Source organism: Pholis gunnellus (assembly GCF_910591455.1).
Source record: "Pholis gunnellus genome assembly, chromosome: 1".
NCBI classification, from domain to species: domain Eukaryota; kingdom Metazoa; phylum Chordata; class Actinopteri; order Perciformes; family Pholidae; genus Pholis; species Pholis gunnellus.
The window spans coordinates 16,770,408-16,789,324 of NC_136528.1; the positions used below are offsets into that span (position 1 = coordinate 16,770,408).

At 39.7% G+C, this 18,917-nt stretch overlaps 1 protein-coding gene across 1 annotated transcript; it reads left to right on the forward strand.

The window, feature by feature from the left end:
* Positions 1 to 7,538: 7,538 nt before the first annotated feature.
* Positions 7,539 to 14,897, forward strand: kcnk2a (potassium channel, subfamily K, member 2a; the record flags this gene model as incomplete). The annotated part of the gene is made up of 8 exons (XM_079157272.1): positions 7,539 to 7,640; positions 7,737 to 7,849; positions 8,689 to 8,779; positions 9,142 to 9,259; positions 9,578 to 9,738; positions 11,583 to 11,769; positions 11,921 to 12,060; positions 14,559 to 14,897. Exons 1-8 carry the CDS (start codon positions 7,617 to 7,619, stop codon positions 14,895 to 14,897), a joined length of 1,173 nt encoding a protein of 390 aa, XP_079013398.1. The 5' UTR covers positions 7,539 to 7,616.
* Positions 14,898 to 18,917: the final 4,020 nt, after the last annotated feature.

Genomic DNA, 18,917 nt, shown 5'->3' on the forward strand with positions numbered 1-18,917 from the left:
TGGGCCTCCCGTAACAACACCAACAGCCATTGTTACTTCATCGACACATCTGAGGCTGCAACTCAAAGCTTTGGATCTGGAACAATTTTAAGGCCGTCAGTGAGTCTGTTTTTACTTCTTGGTGTTGAAGCTTGTTGCTAAGTCATGTTAATCAATCAACACTGATTCTACTCAATCTACTCATTCAACTATACTGAGAAGTAAAGTGGAGTGCTGCTAACTTTAGTGCCACAGTCCCTCATGCTACCTTAGGTTGCACTGTAATGTGGGAAATGTGAAGCAAAGATGGATGTTGGATCGATAGATATGGGGAACAAAATACTGAAATGTGTTTTAAAAAACTGTGCCTTCTTTGGGCTGAAACCTTTTAAAAAATAAAAAATGTCACAACTTGTGACTTGAAAACTGACAGCTAATAAAAACCTCTGTGACTAGAAGAAAACATATAGTACAGAAAAAAATGTGAGATACTGTCAACTCAGATTGGACAAACTGTATGGGTCCTATGAGTCAAAGGTTTTGTGAGACCTGCAATGTACACACACACACACACACACACACACACACACACACACACACACACACACACACACACACACACACACACGCGCAGGACAGTTCCATACTATGAGTTTGTTTGAAATAGTTGCTGTCACATTCCACAAGCTAAGTCCTCGGGAGGTTCAGGTCATTACAACTGGAAAACCAGAGGAAGCACTAATTATGTTACAGTGGCTTCACACACACACACACACACACGCGCACACACGAACAACACACTGTGTGCCGTTTCTACCAGAGTCACACTCACACATGGAGGATGTTTCTCTTGCACATTGGCAACACGTACTGTACTTGTGCACACCCACACACACACACACACACACACATACACACAGAGAGGGGGCAGTTCCGCTTCATGGACGTCTAAATGAAGGCTTGTGTCCAGCCAGGCACCAAGGACCCAGGGTCATTTCTCCACAGGCATCTGCGGGGGCAGCACAGTGTCAGGATCAGTCACCCGTAAGATACACCTACATACACAGGTATTTGCAGTACGCATACTGTGTTTGCACATTTACTGTGCTGTAGAGTGCTCGCACACACTGTCACACACTGTCACACACTGTCACACACACTCACATAAATACAGACAAAGTCAAGACCAGATGCACTGACAAAGGATTTAGTAATCTACAGAATCTATTGTGGTCATTAAAATGGTTGTCATGGTAATGTCATAAAAGGTCAGGAGGGATCACACTTGTTTTCCACATTATAGTTCAGTCTTCTTTCCTCTCTGCGTCCCGTGTGTGAATCTTCTTAATTCAGGCCTCTGTGCAGCTTTTTGCTTAATAACTTTACTTTTTCACCCATCCTTACGCTCCTATGTTTCGAGGTAAATAATACTGTAAGACAAAACACAAACATCTGAGAACATGAGCACAGAAGAGGAGCTCACTTGTTGAAGCTCTATCTGAATTTATAGTGCTGAATAAAAAGGTTATGAACTGACTGGAAGGTATAAGTCAATTTTTGCAATTACTGTGTTTTATTTTGGGTAAAGACTGTGTTTCTGTAAGAATGAGAAAATAATGGTTGCTACATTGATACAGCTGCAAACAATTAAATATCAGACACAAGTCAGCTGTTGTTGTTCTTCTTTGTTCAGTTCATAATTAAAAGTCTACACGATACTTCGGGTTTCATGATCCCCAGAATTGTAAAACTAATAAAATGTTTTAACGCCATCAGATCAGTGTAGCACAAATTGTTCAATCATTTCATTCCATAGCAGAACATTTATATATTCCCCCCCCTTCAAACAGACTGCATAACACTGATGATGGAAAATAAACTGAAATGAGAATTCTATATTTGGTCACCGCTGAGGAAATTGACTATGACTAAGTAGCATCGCTCATTATCATACTTCAGACTGACTGCTATCATTAAGCAATCAATTGCTGCAGCACGAGACACAAAGACATTCAGACACACAGGCACGTAAAACGCAACTGAAATAATACTTCTGTCAAGCATGATTCATCAGTAATCATCAGCTGACTCATACAACAGACTTTACTTTGTTTTACCATATTACAATTTTTACAGTCAACAAGTGCTTTTTAAACCACTACAGGAACATACAATGAGGCTGAAAAGAGGAAAGATGGAAGAAGAAGCATGACAGCATTGGTCCAAATGAATGATTATCCCCATTGGTGATTGCTGAATCGATTCACTTCATTCAGTTCAAAGAGTTGTAGTCACTGACTGCAGTTGGTTTACTTTTTTCCTAAGCAGAGCGTTGAAACGCACTCTACAACAGCAAGTGAACACATCACCGTTCATATGACCCGGTGGTCAGTGCTGATTCAGACTTTCCTCAGTTCAATATGATCAGTCTGTTACTCGACCGAACTGTTCACTAGAGTAGAAAAACCTACTTTTATATAATATCTACTGCGATGTAATATATCCGAAAATGTTCAGAAATGACTGATCAGTAGGTTCAGCACAATGTAAGAGAGTATAGGGACAAATCTGGTCTGAATGTCTGCCTACACCAAGCAGCAGGTGTGTCGACAAAATTAGAAGGGTGAGGCGAGACTGTGACTCTTATTATGCTCTCTCTGTAACACACACACACACACCACACACACACACACACACACACACACACACACACACACACACACACACACACACACACACACACACACACACACACACACACACACACAAGACGTGCAGTGCACACATAAAATGAAGCAGGTCAAAGCGGGGTATCACTAACAGAGGGAGCTTGCATGCAACACACATCATACCTGCCCACCAACACACACACACACACACACACACACACACACACACACACATATATATACACAAAAGCGTGTTTGTAAGCATGCAAATTCCACGCACATACGCATCCCACACACTCAGTGAGACCCAGCCAGTCACAACATTATCTATGTTTAGCTGTATAAATAGGCATATAATTAATGTTTAGAGGTTTGAGTCATGAGGTGGAAACAGGAATAATTTAAACCGCTATTAATTTCTCATCAGGGGCCGAGAGGCCGAGAGAGAAAAGAGGGATGGAAAGTAAAAGAAAGAGAGGGAGACCAGTGGAGCACGAGAGGTGGATTATACCAGACCAGTGTTCATTATTGATAGTCAACTCATAGAAAGCGACAAAAAAGTAAATTTGAAAGATGATCCCAGAAAGCAGACTGAAAACCCACCTCTTCAAGAAGTGCTACCCTGAGCCTTCCTCTTAGCACTTATTGTATTCGTATTAGTTTGTTGCACTTATTGTATTCCTTTGTTTCTGCACTGTACGTTTTTCTCTGGTTTATGCTCTTAGATACTTGTTTAACAAAGGAGATGTACTTATGACTTCTGGTGACTAGTAGTTCTCTTGAATACCTATGTTGAATACACTTATTGTAAGTCACTTTGGATAAAAGCGTCTGCTAAATGACTGTAATGTAATGTAATGTTGTATTTTAGAAAGTTAAACAAATGAACAGATTACAGGTAGTTTTGTGAACGCATAGGTGTACAATACGAAATCTGCAATACATGCTGAGAGTCCAATGTCAAGTTGGAGGTTGCCAGCAGATTCTCCAACAGCTGCCACTTGTCGTTGTTCAAACTTTAAGACAGCAAGCTTTCATCGATTGTCTCCCTCTACATTTACGTAACATGGCCTTCTTATTTCTGCATATTTGATCACCTCAGTGGGCTAAAACACCTGTTATTTAACATAGTTTAACCTCTTCTCACCTTCCTTCCTGTCTCCTCTGTGGAAACTACAACAGAAACGAGTATGTGAGTGTGAAACGGTTAACGTCTGAGCTGAACGACTCTCTGTGATGGACTGACTCACCGTATAGAGTTGACTGATTAAATAATTTCTTGTTTTTCTCTCAATCATGTTTATGACTCTTTCGACCACCCAAATACATCCAACCATTCATGAACGTAATTCTTCTTTTCTGTCTGGAAATTATTCTGATCTTTCCGGAAAAACACATGAAATAAAGTCTGTGAAATTGTGACAATATAGGTTTATATCCTCAATAAAATATCTATTTATATTGTTGGGGATGAGAGTAATAATAAACTGTATCTTTGTGTTCACACGATTGGTTTATAGTATCTTTACTCGTGAACATTCAAAGAACGCTTCCATTGAATAAGTGCCGTGCTGCAGGATAAACAAACTGGACCAACTCTGGGTCATTTCGTTTACCAGCGGAAAGCAAAACAAACAAAAACATCTCCATCCCCATCTAGCACACTTCTAACCATCCTAACCATTATGATAGTGTACATATACTGACCTCATGTCCGTTTAAAATGTAGGGAAAAAGTAGGAAAAATAGTTGGAACTGTGCATATCATTAGGAAAATCAATTTCAATCATCACATAATGTTAGCAGTTATCCATCCATCCATATCATCTTCCAAACAATGGCTTTGTGCTTTCAGACAGCGGTTTCCAACCTGGGTCACAAAGAGGTTACAAGATTAATCAATGGGACATGATTAATGGGACAGGAAGGAAGACACAAAAGTTCTGCTATAGACAAATTATTATTTATTTGTTTTGCAAAAAGTTGCATAGTTTTGCCTTGTCTGGCCTCCATTTGGATGAAACGGATGAAAAGTTCCAGAAAGTAAAATGACTTTTTAGTGGAGCTGTGCAACATGTCACAAGGGTCAAGAGACACTGACTCAATATAAGGCATCACAAGCCAAAGAGGTTCGGGACCACTGCTTTAGGAAGATCTGATCTGTAAAAGTACAGCAAACATAAAACCTGGGCCTCTATAAAATAGCCTATCACTGCCCTCATCGCTGTAGTTCTCTGGTCTCTGGTTATATTCCACGTGTGAGGAAACATGGAGGAGAGTTAAACTTATAGTCACAATATATATAGATGGGACTCCTGAATCTCTGTAAATGGCCTCCCTCTCAGTCTGGGAACCACCTCCATGTGTCCGGCACCTCCACCCCTCTCTCCCCCTCTCTCCCCTCTCTCTCCACCCCTCTCGGTGTTGCCCCACCGATCCACCGGTGCGCTCAAAAGCGAGAGCGCAGCCGGAGCGGAGCGGATGCTTGAGAACTGACAGAGAAAAGACCAGAGAAAGCTCTTCGAAGGGACTTGCGGATGCAATAAAAGCACCTTGCAAAGCGCAGCATCAGTGTCCGATCAGCGGTTAAAGTAGAGGAGAGGAGCGGAAGAAAAACGGAGCGCCTGTTCGTCCCCCCGCTTCAGCAGCGCAGCGAGGAGACACGCAGAGGAGGAAAGATTCCCCTAAACGCAGTGAGAGCGTCGAATGAGGAGAAGAGGAGAGCGGAGGGCATCGGATAGGCAACAACAAGGAGTAAGTACACAAAGAGAGAGAGAGGAGCTGGTCTCACGCGTGTTCATAATCTGGTGCCGTTTGTGAACAAGTTTCAGAACATCACAATCACACTTGTTTCCATTTAAGCGATCTGTAATACACCGTTGAAAATGTATATTTTAGTAAAAAATAACATGTTGTTTTGAAGCTCATGAAAGTTGTTCAACTTGTCTTACTTCTCCACTTAGTGAGAGATGTAGGTGTGTGTGTGTGTTTGTGTGTGTGTGTGTGTGTGTGTGTGTGTTTATCTCTGCACAGCCAAGCACGTTTGTTTTAATCCATTTAATATTCATTAAGATAAAATATTTCAACATTTCAGACAACCAACATTAATGGTTCCCTAAAACACATAGACATCTGGAGTTTCAGTTGTTACAGAAACTTACTCTATTATTCTAATGTTTTAGAAATATGTCGTTAGCTCAGCATCCTTGTTGAAAACAACAAAAATAAATAAATAAACTCCACTGAGATGTGTGTGTGTGTGTGTGTTTGTGTGTGCGCGCGTGTGTGTGTGTGTGTGTGTGTGTGTGTGTGCGTTTATGTCACTAGCACATAATATATATGTTTTTGGTGAAACCTTTAGGTTGAAGGTAATCAACTTGAGTGCTTTTGACCTTTTTTCAACTACAATACAAATGGTGATTTTGGGGGGCATATTGTAGTATATTTTAATTAAGGGAAATTCACAGCAATGCTATTGTTATCCTGCCTGTTGATGAAATAGTCCTTTGGCCTTTACAGTTTTGTGAGTTTAGTAATGATGTCTAAGTGATCCTGAACAGACTCCACCCACCTCCCGACCCTCCCATATCCGCCCCTCCTCTCTGCTGCTCTTTCCTCTCTCCTCTTCCATTCATCCCCCTCAGACATCTCGCACACACACACACACACACACACACACACACACACACACACACACACACACACACACACTGCACACACTCACAGATGGACACACTCACAGATGGACGCACTCACACATGGACACACATATTCATTCTCTGGAGCTGCACAATAGGCAGAGGCGGGGCCACCAGGGTTAGATTATTATTGCCTGATTAGGGAGTATAATGTTGACTGGACCATAGAGGTTCTAGCTGGTATGCACATTAAAACTCAAGGATCCAAGAGCCATTTAACCATTTATTGAGTGAATAGATCAATAGATAGAGGATGAATGGATGTTTTTTTCTGTATAATACACAAACATAAATCAAGATATTGCCATGCATGAATAATAAACACTTTTTATAGAAGGAATCCTTTAAGCTTCTTCATCAGTATCCTAATTATAGAAAACACAAGTTAATACCGGATGACAAAATACAACCACTTTACTTCTGAATTTAAACAATTTGCCTTACTTACTGGTTTTGACAAAGCTCCAAAACAGTACATCATGATCTGTAAGGAAGTCACACACACACACACATTAAATTAGGATGCATAGCATGTAAACATAACTCAAAGTTTTCACTTACCGGTGTGGCAGCATGGTCGGTCCAAATCAATTAAATACACTCAAATGTATCTCTTTCCTTTCTCTTTGATTGGAAACAAATTGAACAACAAATGCAAATTTGAGTTCTAGTTCTCTCTGTTCATAATACCTACCACAGTTTGGACAAACAACCTGTTTAATGGAAGTTTTGTAACCAAAACATCCTCTGACACTCACCTGCTTAAAAGGAATATAAACGTACTTCATCACAAACTACAAACACTTTACTATCCTCTTTCTCCATCCCTCTGCGTCTCACCAGACACATCAACAATCTCTGTCTTCCTTATTCAGCCTTGCTTTCTTCTTTCAACATCTTTCACATCCATCCACTTACATTAAAGATGCACACGACTCTCATGACCTCTTTCTCTTTCTTCTTGCTGTATCCCGCATGTTGCTGCAGGAACAGGAGAAAATACCTGAAGACTAAATGTTAGTACTTGATTCATGCTTTCAGCAGTGTTTGGGTTTGAAGGGCTCCTCTGTGATTTATTTATAAGGACTTCTGAAATGAACAGCTACAAATGTTAAGTGTCTGCTCTCGGAGTAAGAGAGCAGAGACAGGGAGCTGAAATAATGCCATTTTCTCATTCCCTCTGACAGTGGCAGCTCCAGACTTATTGGACCCTAAATCCGCCACTCACAACAGCAAGCCCCGCCTCTCCTTCTCCACAAAGCCAATCACAATGTCTCCCCGCGAGGAGAGTGAGGTGAGAGTAGTAGACAGAAGTCCAGATTTGAATAGTAATGGGGGGGAGGGGGCTCCTGTATATATGTGGGTTGATTGATCAGTTGAAGTGTTGTAGGTGGTTGCCACTGTGATGAAATGGAAGACGGTGACAGCCATCTTTCTTTTGGTGGTTCTGTACCTGGTGATGGGAGCAGCAGTCTTCAGATCCCTGGAGCAGCCTCACGAGAGGTACGCTGTTTAAATATATATATATATATATATATGTCTGCCACCCATCTATTCATCCATCCATCCATTTACCAATCATACCCCTGTTATTGACATTCTGGCTACTCCAAATTTCTCACGACTCCCAGGTATTTCTTCAAAAAATGAAACCCCATCCAATTCTACATAGACTGAAACACTTTGTAAGACTCTCTGTTGAAGCACTGTGTTTGTTCAAGCTGAATCTTGAATGCAGAGGTTATGTTGTTGCAAATGGTACTAATTAATCTGAGTGGCTCACTAAGTGGGTTCCCCAGGGTTCAAGAATTGGGCCTCTATAGTTCAATCTCTTTATGCTCTAGCCCCAAATCCTGCAGGACGACAAGATTTACTATCACAGCTTCACAGACAACATCCAGATTTATGTAGCTCTTTCATCAAATGCCTTTGGTGCTATAGATTCACAGCACCAGTAGGCTATTACAGCAAGTAAACAAATGGATGTGACTACGTTTCCCACAGTTTAATAAAGACATGACTGTCATACCACCGTTTACACTCCACTACACAACTCCAGTAGAAGTACAGAGCACATTAGTCCTGTTCTGAAATCTTTACACTGGCTTCAGTAACAGAGTTCAAAGTGCTGCCGCTAGTTTGCTTTTCATTGAATGGTTCAGAACCAGAATATGAGCTAAAACAAGTCTAGAAATATAAAGACATTTTAAAGAAATTCAGCATGTTTTCATTTAGGAGAATTTGTTGTAAAGTCATAATTCAGTGACACAATCCGTTCCCAGTAAAAGTCAATCACAAACATTTGTAAGCCTCCCCATCTGTCTGCACTTCCTCTCTCCTAGTGCCCAGCGTTTGGCCATCCTGTCCCAGAAGCTGGAGTTCCTGTCCAGACACTCATGTGTCAACCAGAGCCAGCTGGAGGAGCTGGTTAAGGTGACATGAAAAAAAATTTAAGTTTTGTATGTATTGTACACGGTTGTAATCCGGCAAAGCTGCAGTGGTTTCAGCACTATGGACAGCTCCCACAGCCTCAAAGGAGCAGAAGGCAGAAATGTGGAGCCGCAGAGAGTTTGTTTCTGTTTTTTAATAGTCCAGTACTGTTCTGAACTGTTCTGAACTATCAAACCCCGTCTGGGGCTCCCTGGTTCACCTTAATGAATTATCTTCGACAGCTCAAGATTTTTTGTCTCGCCAACAGTCATCTCAAGTTTTAAATATTATATCTTTAAATTATTAGACAGGCAAAGCACACACTGATAACTCTTTGATAACTCAAATCTCGCTCTCCCCTCCAGCAAGTTGTGTCTGCTATCCGTTCAGGGGTGAACCCTGCAGGGGAGCTGACCAACCACAGCAGCCTGTGGGACCTGAGCTCCGCCTTTTTCTTTGCTGGGACTGTTATCACAACCATCGGTAGGACGGACACACTCACTCACACACACACACACACACACACACACACACACACACACACACACACACACACACACACACACACACACACACACACACGCATGCTTTCAAGTGAGTAAAAGAATAAAGCTGTTATGGTCACTTGTGTAATTCGACTTACTGTTGTGAGAAGTGGAGAAGTTTTGCTTCTTTTGCCAGTTACTTACTTACAAGAACTTGTTGGAGCGCTGCTATTGAAGCTGCTTCTTCAGAAGTTCAGAAAAGTTCAAACGTAGTGATGATTTATATTCTAAGTCTCTTTTTTTCTGTCCTCTGCAGGTTTTGGGAACAGCTCTCCTCACACAGAAGGTGGAAGGATCTTCTGCATCATCTATGCGTTGCTAGGGATACCTCTGTTCGGCTTCCTTTTGGCTGGAGTAGGAGATCAGCTCGGCACCATATTCGGCAAGGGCATCGCCAGAGTGGAGAAAATGTTTGTGGTGAGTTTGGAGTATTAATATTCTGTGTTTCACAGTAGAATACATTCAAGTTTATGGTCTGCAGGTCACAAGTCTGAATAGGCTACCCTGAATAATTTACATCAACGCCCTTTTAATGATTTCCTCACCCACACCAGCCTTTAGATCATCTTTACAACATCTGATTTAAATACCATGTTATGTGTCAATCCTCAGGGCGAGATGGTTTGAATCATATCATTATTTGATGACATTACATTGATATATATTGTGATATAGTTGATTTTCTGGAGAATCAATTGTTGAATTGTTTAAAGGGAAGTCCATTACATTCAGATTATCTACAGGCTAGAAGATAAAAAATTTTAATATTGGCCACAAAAGCTAACAATTCACATTGTAAATGCAGCCGAGAGCTTACAGTATGAATGTGTTGTGTGTGTGTGTGTGTGTGTGTGTGTGTGTGTGTGTGTGTGTGTATGTGTGTGTGTGTGTGTGTGTCTGTGCGTGTGTGTGTGTGTGAATGGTCCACTTTAGATGCAGTGCGAACAAATCCTTTGACCTGAATTTACATTTGGATGAATCATTTTTCATCTGAGTGGCATACTGAAAGGATTTCTGTGCATAATTGCTAATAATTGCTAGTTTTGATTAAAAACTGGATGTAAAGCAACAGTAGATCTGTTTTTTTAAGCAGCTAAAGCTCACACAGTTTGTGTTTAGGTTTTTTAAGTTGAGGTTGTTGCTCTGAATGATTTGCCTCCGAGTCTTAAGTGAATAATTTGCTTTCTAGTTTTGAATGAAATAAGCAGATGAGTGTAATTTAGAACGATCTGCTCATTCTGCTGCTCTCAAGGCACCCAAGGGACTCAGTAATGAATATTATGATTAAGTCTGAGGACAGAGGACAAAAGTTCATTGTGTTTCTGTGTGTTTGCCTTATTGCTGTGTGCCCATTTTTTGCGAGACTGCAGCATTATTCTCAGTGAATATTGTGAATGTCCTTCCTTTTCTACTGCACCCAGGGGACCAATTTATGGAATTAAGCTATTACTGCTAACAGCATCTGGCTGTTGTACCAAAAACAAATTGATGCTGACGCTGGGCATCCTCTGACTTTTCTTCCCTAAGTGTGACATTTGGTTTTGAGTAAAATGTGCTAACAAATATTGGCTGGATTGCCATGAAATAATTTAAAACACACTTTAAAGTCCAATATAGGATAAATTGAATTGTAATAGCCTTGGTGATCTTCTGACTTTTTATTTTTAGTGCCATCAACATCATCAGGTCAAGTTTCCTATCATCCAATACTTTGGTTTGTGACCAAATACCTGCAAACTCATGGCATCCCATCATTCTCAGCTATACTTTGTGTTTAGTGCTAAATTAGGAAGGTGATCAAGGTAAACTTTATATGTTTGGATTTTTAAAGTATCTACTTTTTTGTGTAGCATTGCCACTGTGTGCATATTAGCATTCTGATGTTAGCATTCAGCACAAAGCACTGCTGTGCATCCTCACAGAGCTGCTAGCATGATGGAAGACTCTTCGTCCTTATAGCTTGTATGTAAATGTCAGTATTGCATAAAGATGACTACATTGGATCTGGTTACTCTATTTCAAGGACTGCTCACAGCCCTTCCAACAGCTCCAGTAAAGAGGCAAACAATTCAGGGTTTATAATGCAGCTTTCCTCAACTTTTGTACCACTCACGTCCAAAGACCTTCAACAAACGATGAACCATGAGCACCAAAGCTTCATGTGTGTTTGCAGTGATGACGGACAGATCAGATCTCTAGGGGTTGTAAAGGTACCTGTGGTTTCATATTGCTGATTTTGTCTCCCGCTCTCTTTCCTGTAGCATTGGGACATCAGTCAGACAAAGATCCGTGTTATCTCCACCCTGCTGTTCGTGCTGTTTGGCTGCCTGCTGTTTGTGGCGCTCCCAGCGGCCATCTTTAAACACATCGAGGGTTGGTCTGTGCTGGAGTCCCTCTACTTTGTCGTCATCACCCTGACTACCATAGGGTTTGGAGACTTTGTGGCAGGTACAAACACAAAGCTAGAGATTCAATACGAACACAGACAGACACTTCGAACCCGTCTGTCTCTCTGCATAATGCCTGCATGTCTCACCAGCTGGGTTCTACTGGATATGTGACAGTCATTGTCTCTGTCTGCCTCTGTCTCCGTGTCTAGGTGGTTCAGAAATAGAGTACTTAGAGTACTATAAACCAGTTGTATGGTTCTGGATCCTGGTGGGTCTAGCCTACTTTGCTGCCATCCTCAGCATGATAGGAGACTGGCTCAGAGTCATCTCCAAGAGGACGAAAGAAGAGGTATGACACTGCTGGTTTCATTTACTCCATTCATTGACCTTTTCTCATTTCCCACCCTCTTTGTCTCTTTCAGTGCAGTGACACACAAGTTATTATTCCAGCTACTCGGTTACAGTGCCTCAACTTTTGCCCTCTGCTTAACTTCATTTCAATGATAAGACTGTTTTATAATGCAATCCACCGTCTGCCATCCAAACACATAAACGCAGTCTTCGGCTATTACCTTGAGCATCTCCAGAGAGATGGAGAGAAAGAGGTCATTTTCAAAATGTGTGATGATGTCCTTATCAGAAAATGTATTTAATCGAACTGTGTGTGCTGTAAATATAACACAGGTTATGCAAATAAATGTGGTTGTTTCCAAAAAAGGAACATCTGGGAGTGTGCTTGATTGAAAAAGATGAGGAATTATACAGACAAGGCATTTGTTGTAATTAGATTTCACTGGTGTTTGAGTAGTAGTGATACTGAAGGTTGGTGTGAATATAGATTTGGTCCAGTTCTTAACTAACAAACATTTTCTCATAGAAAAGTTCCATGGACCAAGACTTTGACAAGAACATACTGACAAGACATGGTGTTCCCAATTATGTTTGTTCAAACATAATTAGTTGAATGATACTGGTTTGCAACTGAAATCGTTAAGTTGTGATGTATGATGCAGTGTGAGTGTGTGTGTGTGTGTGTGTGTGTGTGTGTGTGTGTGTGTGTGTGTGTGTGTGTGTGTGTGTGTGTGTGTGTGTGTGTGTGTGTGTGTGTGAGTGTGTGAGTGAGTGAGTGAGTGAGTGACTAATGCTCCCATTGGGTTCTCATGCTGAAGTCCTGTTGTGATACATGATAATCTTACTGGCCTGTAAAAGTGTGTGTGTTATTATAATTGCAATGATATAATCAGAACTAGAGGCATTATTTCAAGTGTGAGTCCTTTGATGCCCTTAGGCAACACCAGAATGTCTCCGGCCCTCTTTTAATGAGATTTTAGGAAAAAACTGAAGCACATTAATGTCTCATTAAGACTTTTTTAATATCCGGGTTAGACAAATGTTTTTTGCTTCATCTCTTCCTTTCTGTGTGTCAGTCTTTTCTCAGTCTGCCCTTTTTCATTTTTAAAGAAGTATACATGCAGTATAAAATAAATGAATGAAAACAGAAGCAATACTGGAAAACCTGGCTGTATTGATAAGTAGTAATTTGCCTGTCATCATGCCATTGATTGTCATTATATTGGTGTAAAAAGTACAGTACAGAACATACAGTTTTGCTCTCACTAATGTTACATGTCCCTGAAAAATTCAGAGGCAAAACCATTTAATGATGACACAGTGAAACAGTCTTTTGACAGACGTTAAGCTGTTTCATTCATTTACATTGGAAAATTAGACTTAATTTTTTAGATTGAAATATGGAAGTCAGATGAAAAAATGTGTCAGCGCGTTATGAATGTCTCTGCTGTAACATTAGCCTCAACTGTGTGTGTGTGTGTGTGTTTGTGTGTGTGTGTGTGTGTGTGTGTGTGTGTGTGTGTGTGTGTGTGTGTGTGTGTGTGTGTGTGTGTGTGAGTCATATTTTCCATGGCTCATTGGTACTCCTATCTGGTCACAGATACATTGTTTTAATGTAATTGAGTTAACTTCCTGGTCAGTGACATTGTCGCTGCCCGTTCTCTCTCTTGCTCTATATTTGTTCTTTTAAAGGCTGAACACAAAAGACACAAGTGTGCTATAAATACTGACTGTCTCCAATTCAGCGTGTTATGTTTTTGGTATTCTAATTAAAGGACCATAACGTGGATTTATATGTTATTGTGTTCATAAAAAATTCAATACAAAAATAAAAAATCATACATAGGGGACAAAAAATTAATTGAATACAGTCAAACATGGACTTCATAAAAGACATAATGTGAAGTCTTGTATGTTATCGTGCATGAAAAAAACAGCAAGCTAACTTTCAGAGCAGTCACAGTTTGAAGTAAATTTAAATGAACCACTGTCGTTAATCCCCTTCCTCATACAGAACCGCCAAAAAGGTTCTTTAAAGGTTCTATTGAAATGCTCTTCCACATGTTTTCTTCTACTCTATTTTCCTCTTCTTTATTTCTGTTTATTTTATGTTATTTATATTTTGTATTTTGTATTTTATATTTTATATTTTATATTTTATATTTTATATTTTATATTTTATATTTTATATTTTATATTTTATATTTATTTTTTATATTATATATTTTATTTTTTATATTTTATATTTTATATTTCATATTTTATATTTCATATTTTATATTTTATATTTTATATTTTATGTTTTATATTTTATATTTTATATTTTATATTTTATATTTTATATTTTATATTTTATATTTTATATTTTAGCCATTTAACTGACAATGTGATAAAAAAAACCTTTTTACTGTACAGTGCATACAACAGTTTCAAGAATCAAACCTGTGTCTCCTCTGTACTGTCTACTTACTTCACTCTCTCTTTCTCTCCTTACAGGTAGGAGAGATCCGAGCTCATGCTGCAGAGTGGACGGCTAACGTCTCAGCAGAGTTCAAAGAAACACGGCGACGTGTTAGCGTTGAGGTCTACGATAAGTTCCAGCGTGCCACCTCAATTAAACGCAAACTGTCCACTGACTTGGGATTCAGCCCTGGCCCTGAGCTCACTCTGCCCAAGAGGGCCGTGTTGGTCAATTTCAACGACGAACTGGACAGGAACGGGAGGGAGGCTGGGCTGCACGGCCTGATGACACCGCTGGCTAGAAACGGCAGTTTGTTCATGAACGGTTTTGACCCCGAGAGAGGAGAGATTTCAGTCATTGAACACCTCAAGTAGGAAGAGGACGGTCAACACCTTTCAAGATCTTTCTGAGGTCTTCCCATTTGTCATCATTGGTGGCATCCGTGCTGAGAATGAAGTGTTCTCATTCCCTAAGCAAGCAGTAATGAGAATGTGTTACATTGTGACCCCAGCAGGGACATCTTAACCCCTCTGCAGGGATGTAAGCTTTGCTCAAGAACAGTTCAATGGATCTTCAACAGCGGGTCACTTTTCACCACCCTCATCCCGCCAGTGAAACGAAGAGCAAGAAGAAGAACGTACAGAACATGTGTTGATTCTGTTGAAAATTGCATATACTGAGTGTATGTGAACTAAATCTCACTTAAATCTTGGACTAAGGCAAAGTTGCCCATTGATGACGACTTGGGATCAACAGCTATCCCTTCCCTGAAGGACAAATAAACATTTTCAACATACTGTAACGTAAAATTACAGTATTTGGTGACCTAATATGTCCACGGTGCCTGTCTGTGTTTGCAGCACTCTAATATTTTAAATTGTAACAATTTAGGATACATGTTACCACACAGCTTTACAACTTATGACGTTGCTGTCTGCCATCTGAATGCAGAATGATACTGACAATCACAATAAGCTGTTAACTGAAACAATACAAGACATGTCAGAGATGTTTTTTATATGGTGGGATGTGATGATATCCGAATTGTAAAAGTTACAGAACAAGATGAACTGCAAAGATTGCGTGTGATGGGGAGAGGCAGATTTGTTGTGCTAAATGACTGGAGAATGTGAAAATGTTGAGATGGTGGGATATGTTATTGTTTGAACTACAGATAGCTGTGTTACACTACAATAATAGTGGACTGTGACGTTAATCAAGCTACAAACTCTGAGTACAGAGAATCTCTAGATTGAGCTCGCATCTATCTGATTTCCCGTCTGGGAAAAGTTGATATCTGACAAGAGTGATACGTTTGTAGTCCTGAAAAATGTCCGTCCTGAACCAATCTGAAATATGAAACTAAAGAGCATGTGCAGTTTAAACTCTTTCTGTATGCACCTTCCACCATTTCAATTGACTGAATCAACTGAAAATATATTTTGAACCTAAAGCTTCATTGCTGGTTTCACTGTGCACATTTTATAGAGTGGTATATAATAATTACCACAAACTACTGTATTACTAGTATTGGCGTATTTTTCCTCTAAACATCGTACGACATGTAGGTCAATGTTCTAATTTACACATTTAGTTTAAATAGCTACTGCAACAACAAGTATAAACCATTACCTTTCACACTTATTTTTTAAATCAGTAATTTCAAAGTATAACTTCCTTCGCACCATTTAAACATGCATTGAGTAACTAAAGAGGTATGTCTCTATCTTGCCTTTGACCTGGAGGGTGTGTAGCTTCTGATCAGAGCCAATCATTTACAGTGTTTGGCCGCTGTGTTTTCTAGTGGCAGCCATATTAGTCCTACAGTCCTGTTGTGTGGACAGCAATAGTCTTAACTCTTAAGATCTCTCTATAATGTTGACATCTCAACATTTTGGTTTTGATAGAAGGCATCATTGGATGTTATTTGCTACCAACTCTTCTTTGTTTTAGTGAAGAGGAAGAAGGTGGATGTGATTTTTAAAGTGGTGAACTTGTTGTTCCTCTGATTGTGGATGTAGCTTTAACAGAAAGTAGAGCACTGAATGTCTATATGAGGAGATTTGCCAAACCATCGCTGTGCCTTAACCTCTTTACTTTGCTAAGACAAGGCTAAGCACAACACACTGTGAGGTGGGCAAAATATTTAACAGGTGATCATTTACTGTTGGTGTTTCTCCAGTCCAACAAAACTAGTTCAGTTGCTCACACTCATAATGTTCTGCTGGCCTGGGTCCACATGTAGCCATATTTATCTAATCATTTGTGTTTCCTATAATAATATCATCCATATGGCTCAGTGGAGGAAGACTGTTGTAGGCTTGACTGCTTAATCAGTTTTAATAACTGGATGCAGAAAATTTTCACAACTAGACCCTTTTCACAGCAGCCATTTTGGTATGTCCCAACAGGAAAAGCGCAGCTGTAATTGATAACATTAATGACTGCATTATTTTTAGGTGAGCTTGTTCCAGGTCTGCCGTGAAGGTTCACAGAAAGGCAAAGTCCCTCCCCTTCAGGTGTCCCACATGGGATCTTATTTCAGAAAAAAATGTCTCTACTCTAGTCAACGGTGAGAGACTATTATTTTTTTTATCCTGTTTAAATTGTGCCATAAATTAAACAACTTCACCTCTCTATTCTTAGAAACTGTAGGGCCTCGGATACATTTTGTTATTGCTATTCCAGCAAAAGCTTCAGTTTACTCTCTGCTGACCAACCTTAAGCTGCTATAATATAACACAGTGGATTCCTTCTCTGAGTGGTGCTACCACATGTGTGGTTATGGTATACAACATTTCTTGTAAAGAAACTCTTGAATTACATAGGAATGATCTCTATCTGTCATTGCTATAGCTGGCATACCTCTGGTGTCCTTGAGAGCATTGTATCTCTACTTTAATCAAGTTACTGTCAACATGTTTAAGAGTAATAGTGGAAAAATCTACACATTGTGTTTAGATTGTTGAAGGTTGATTCACAGATGTGGATTTGCACATTGACAGGTCAGGAAAGTTTAATTGTGACAGTAGAAGAATCAATTCACTTTTCATGCCCAGCTTTCACTCACTCACAAACGCAGACACAACGAGGGTTTTCTTTCATGCGTGTACGCCTGCCGTTGAAAATGCACTTTGATTTAACAGCCTTTGAACGTAACAACAGGCTATCCAGTCCATCCAATCAGAAGGCTTCGATTTAGTCGTTAAGTGGCATTAACGACAACTACACGGTTTAACACACAAACTTTTTACTGTAACAATCCAAGCAAGATAATTCAACCCTTAGATTAATACACATAAACGAGGAGTATGAAACTATTTTACATTTGACAGCTTCATTCAGTTGACAACGTTTCTGAGAGGGTTTTGATCGATCTATTGAATGTATTGACAATAAGTCTGTTGTGCAGCTTGTAGTTTTATACGGCACCAGTAATACACTGAGACCAGCAGGTAAAATCCTAATGAATCAGAAAACTGAAAAAAAGAATCCAGTACAATTTACATTTTTTGATCTTGCCAATCCTACTTGACTTGTGAGAAATGTCGTCGTTTTTTTTTTTTACTTCTATTGGACGTCCTATGAGTCTTTAAGGAGCCCACTGGACATCCTAATTGAACTGAGAGAAGGGGAGAGGGAGCAGCAGGAAAGTCTTTGAGATGTTTTAACTTTAACTAAAGCAGACCATAACAGTCTGTGTGGTTCAGTACTAACTCAATATTCAGTAGTGGGGTTACACTGTGTCGTAGCTGGTTGGTCTGCCTGTGCCTTCTTCTGGCAGACATATGGCAATGTTACACCATCATCCACTTTAGCCGTGCTTAACTCGAAGACATTTAATTTTCTGTGCTAGATATGTTAATGCTTTTTATGATGAAAACTGTATTTTTCTAAACTGTATGTTTGTACTTGTAGCGTTTCTATACTGATGTGAGTCTGGGAGAACACATTTTAATAATAATGTCTGTAGAGCTAATCTAAACACAATGTAAAAATGATTTTTGTAAGATGAATGACTTGAAAATACACCAGATTTTAATTATTTTTCTGGTCGCTGTCTTATTCCAAGCGCAGAGATGCAGACTCACGCACACTCACCCACGACGGAGATAATAACTTCAGTAACACCCGATATACTGACACTCCCTGGAGTACCCTTCTGCATCATTGCAGCAAAGTGAGTAGTTTAACCACTGGAGGTTTAAAAAGAAGAGGCTGACACACCACATAGGCAACTACGATACTTTAAAACCTATTAGATCCAGATTGCTGCAATTTCCATACAAAATTGCAGTACTTCTTTGAGTTCAAAGCTCAGTCAAATCTGAACACACAGACATAATAATATATTTTTTAATTCATTGGGACTTTACACATGGAATGACATTATC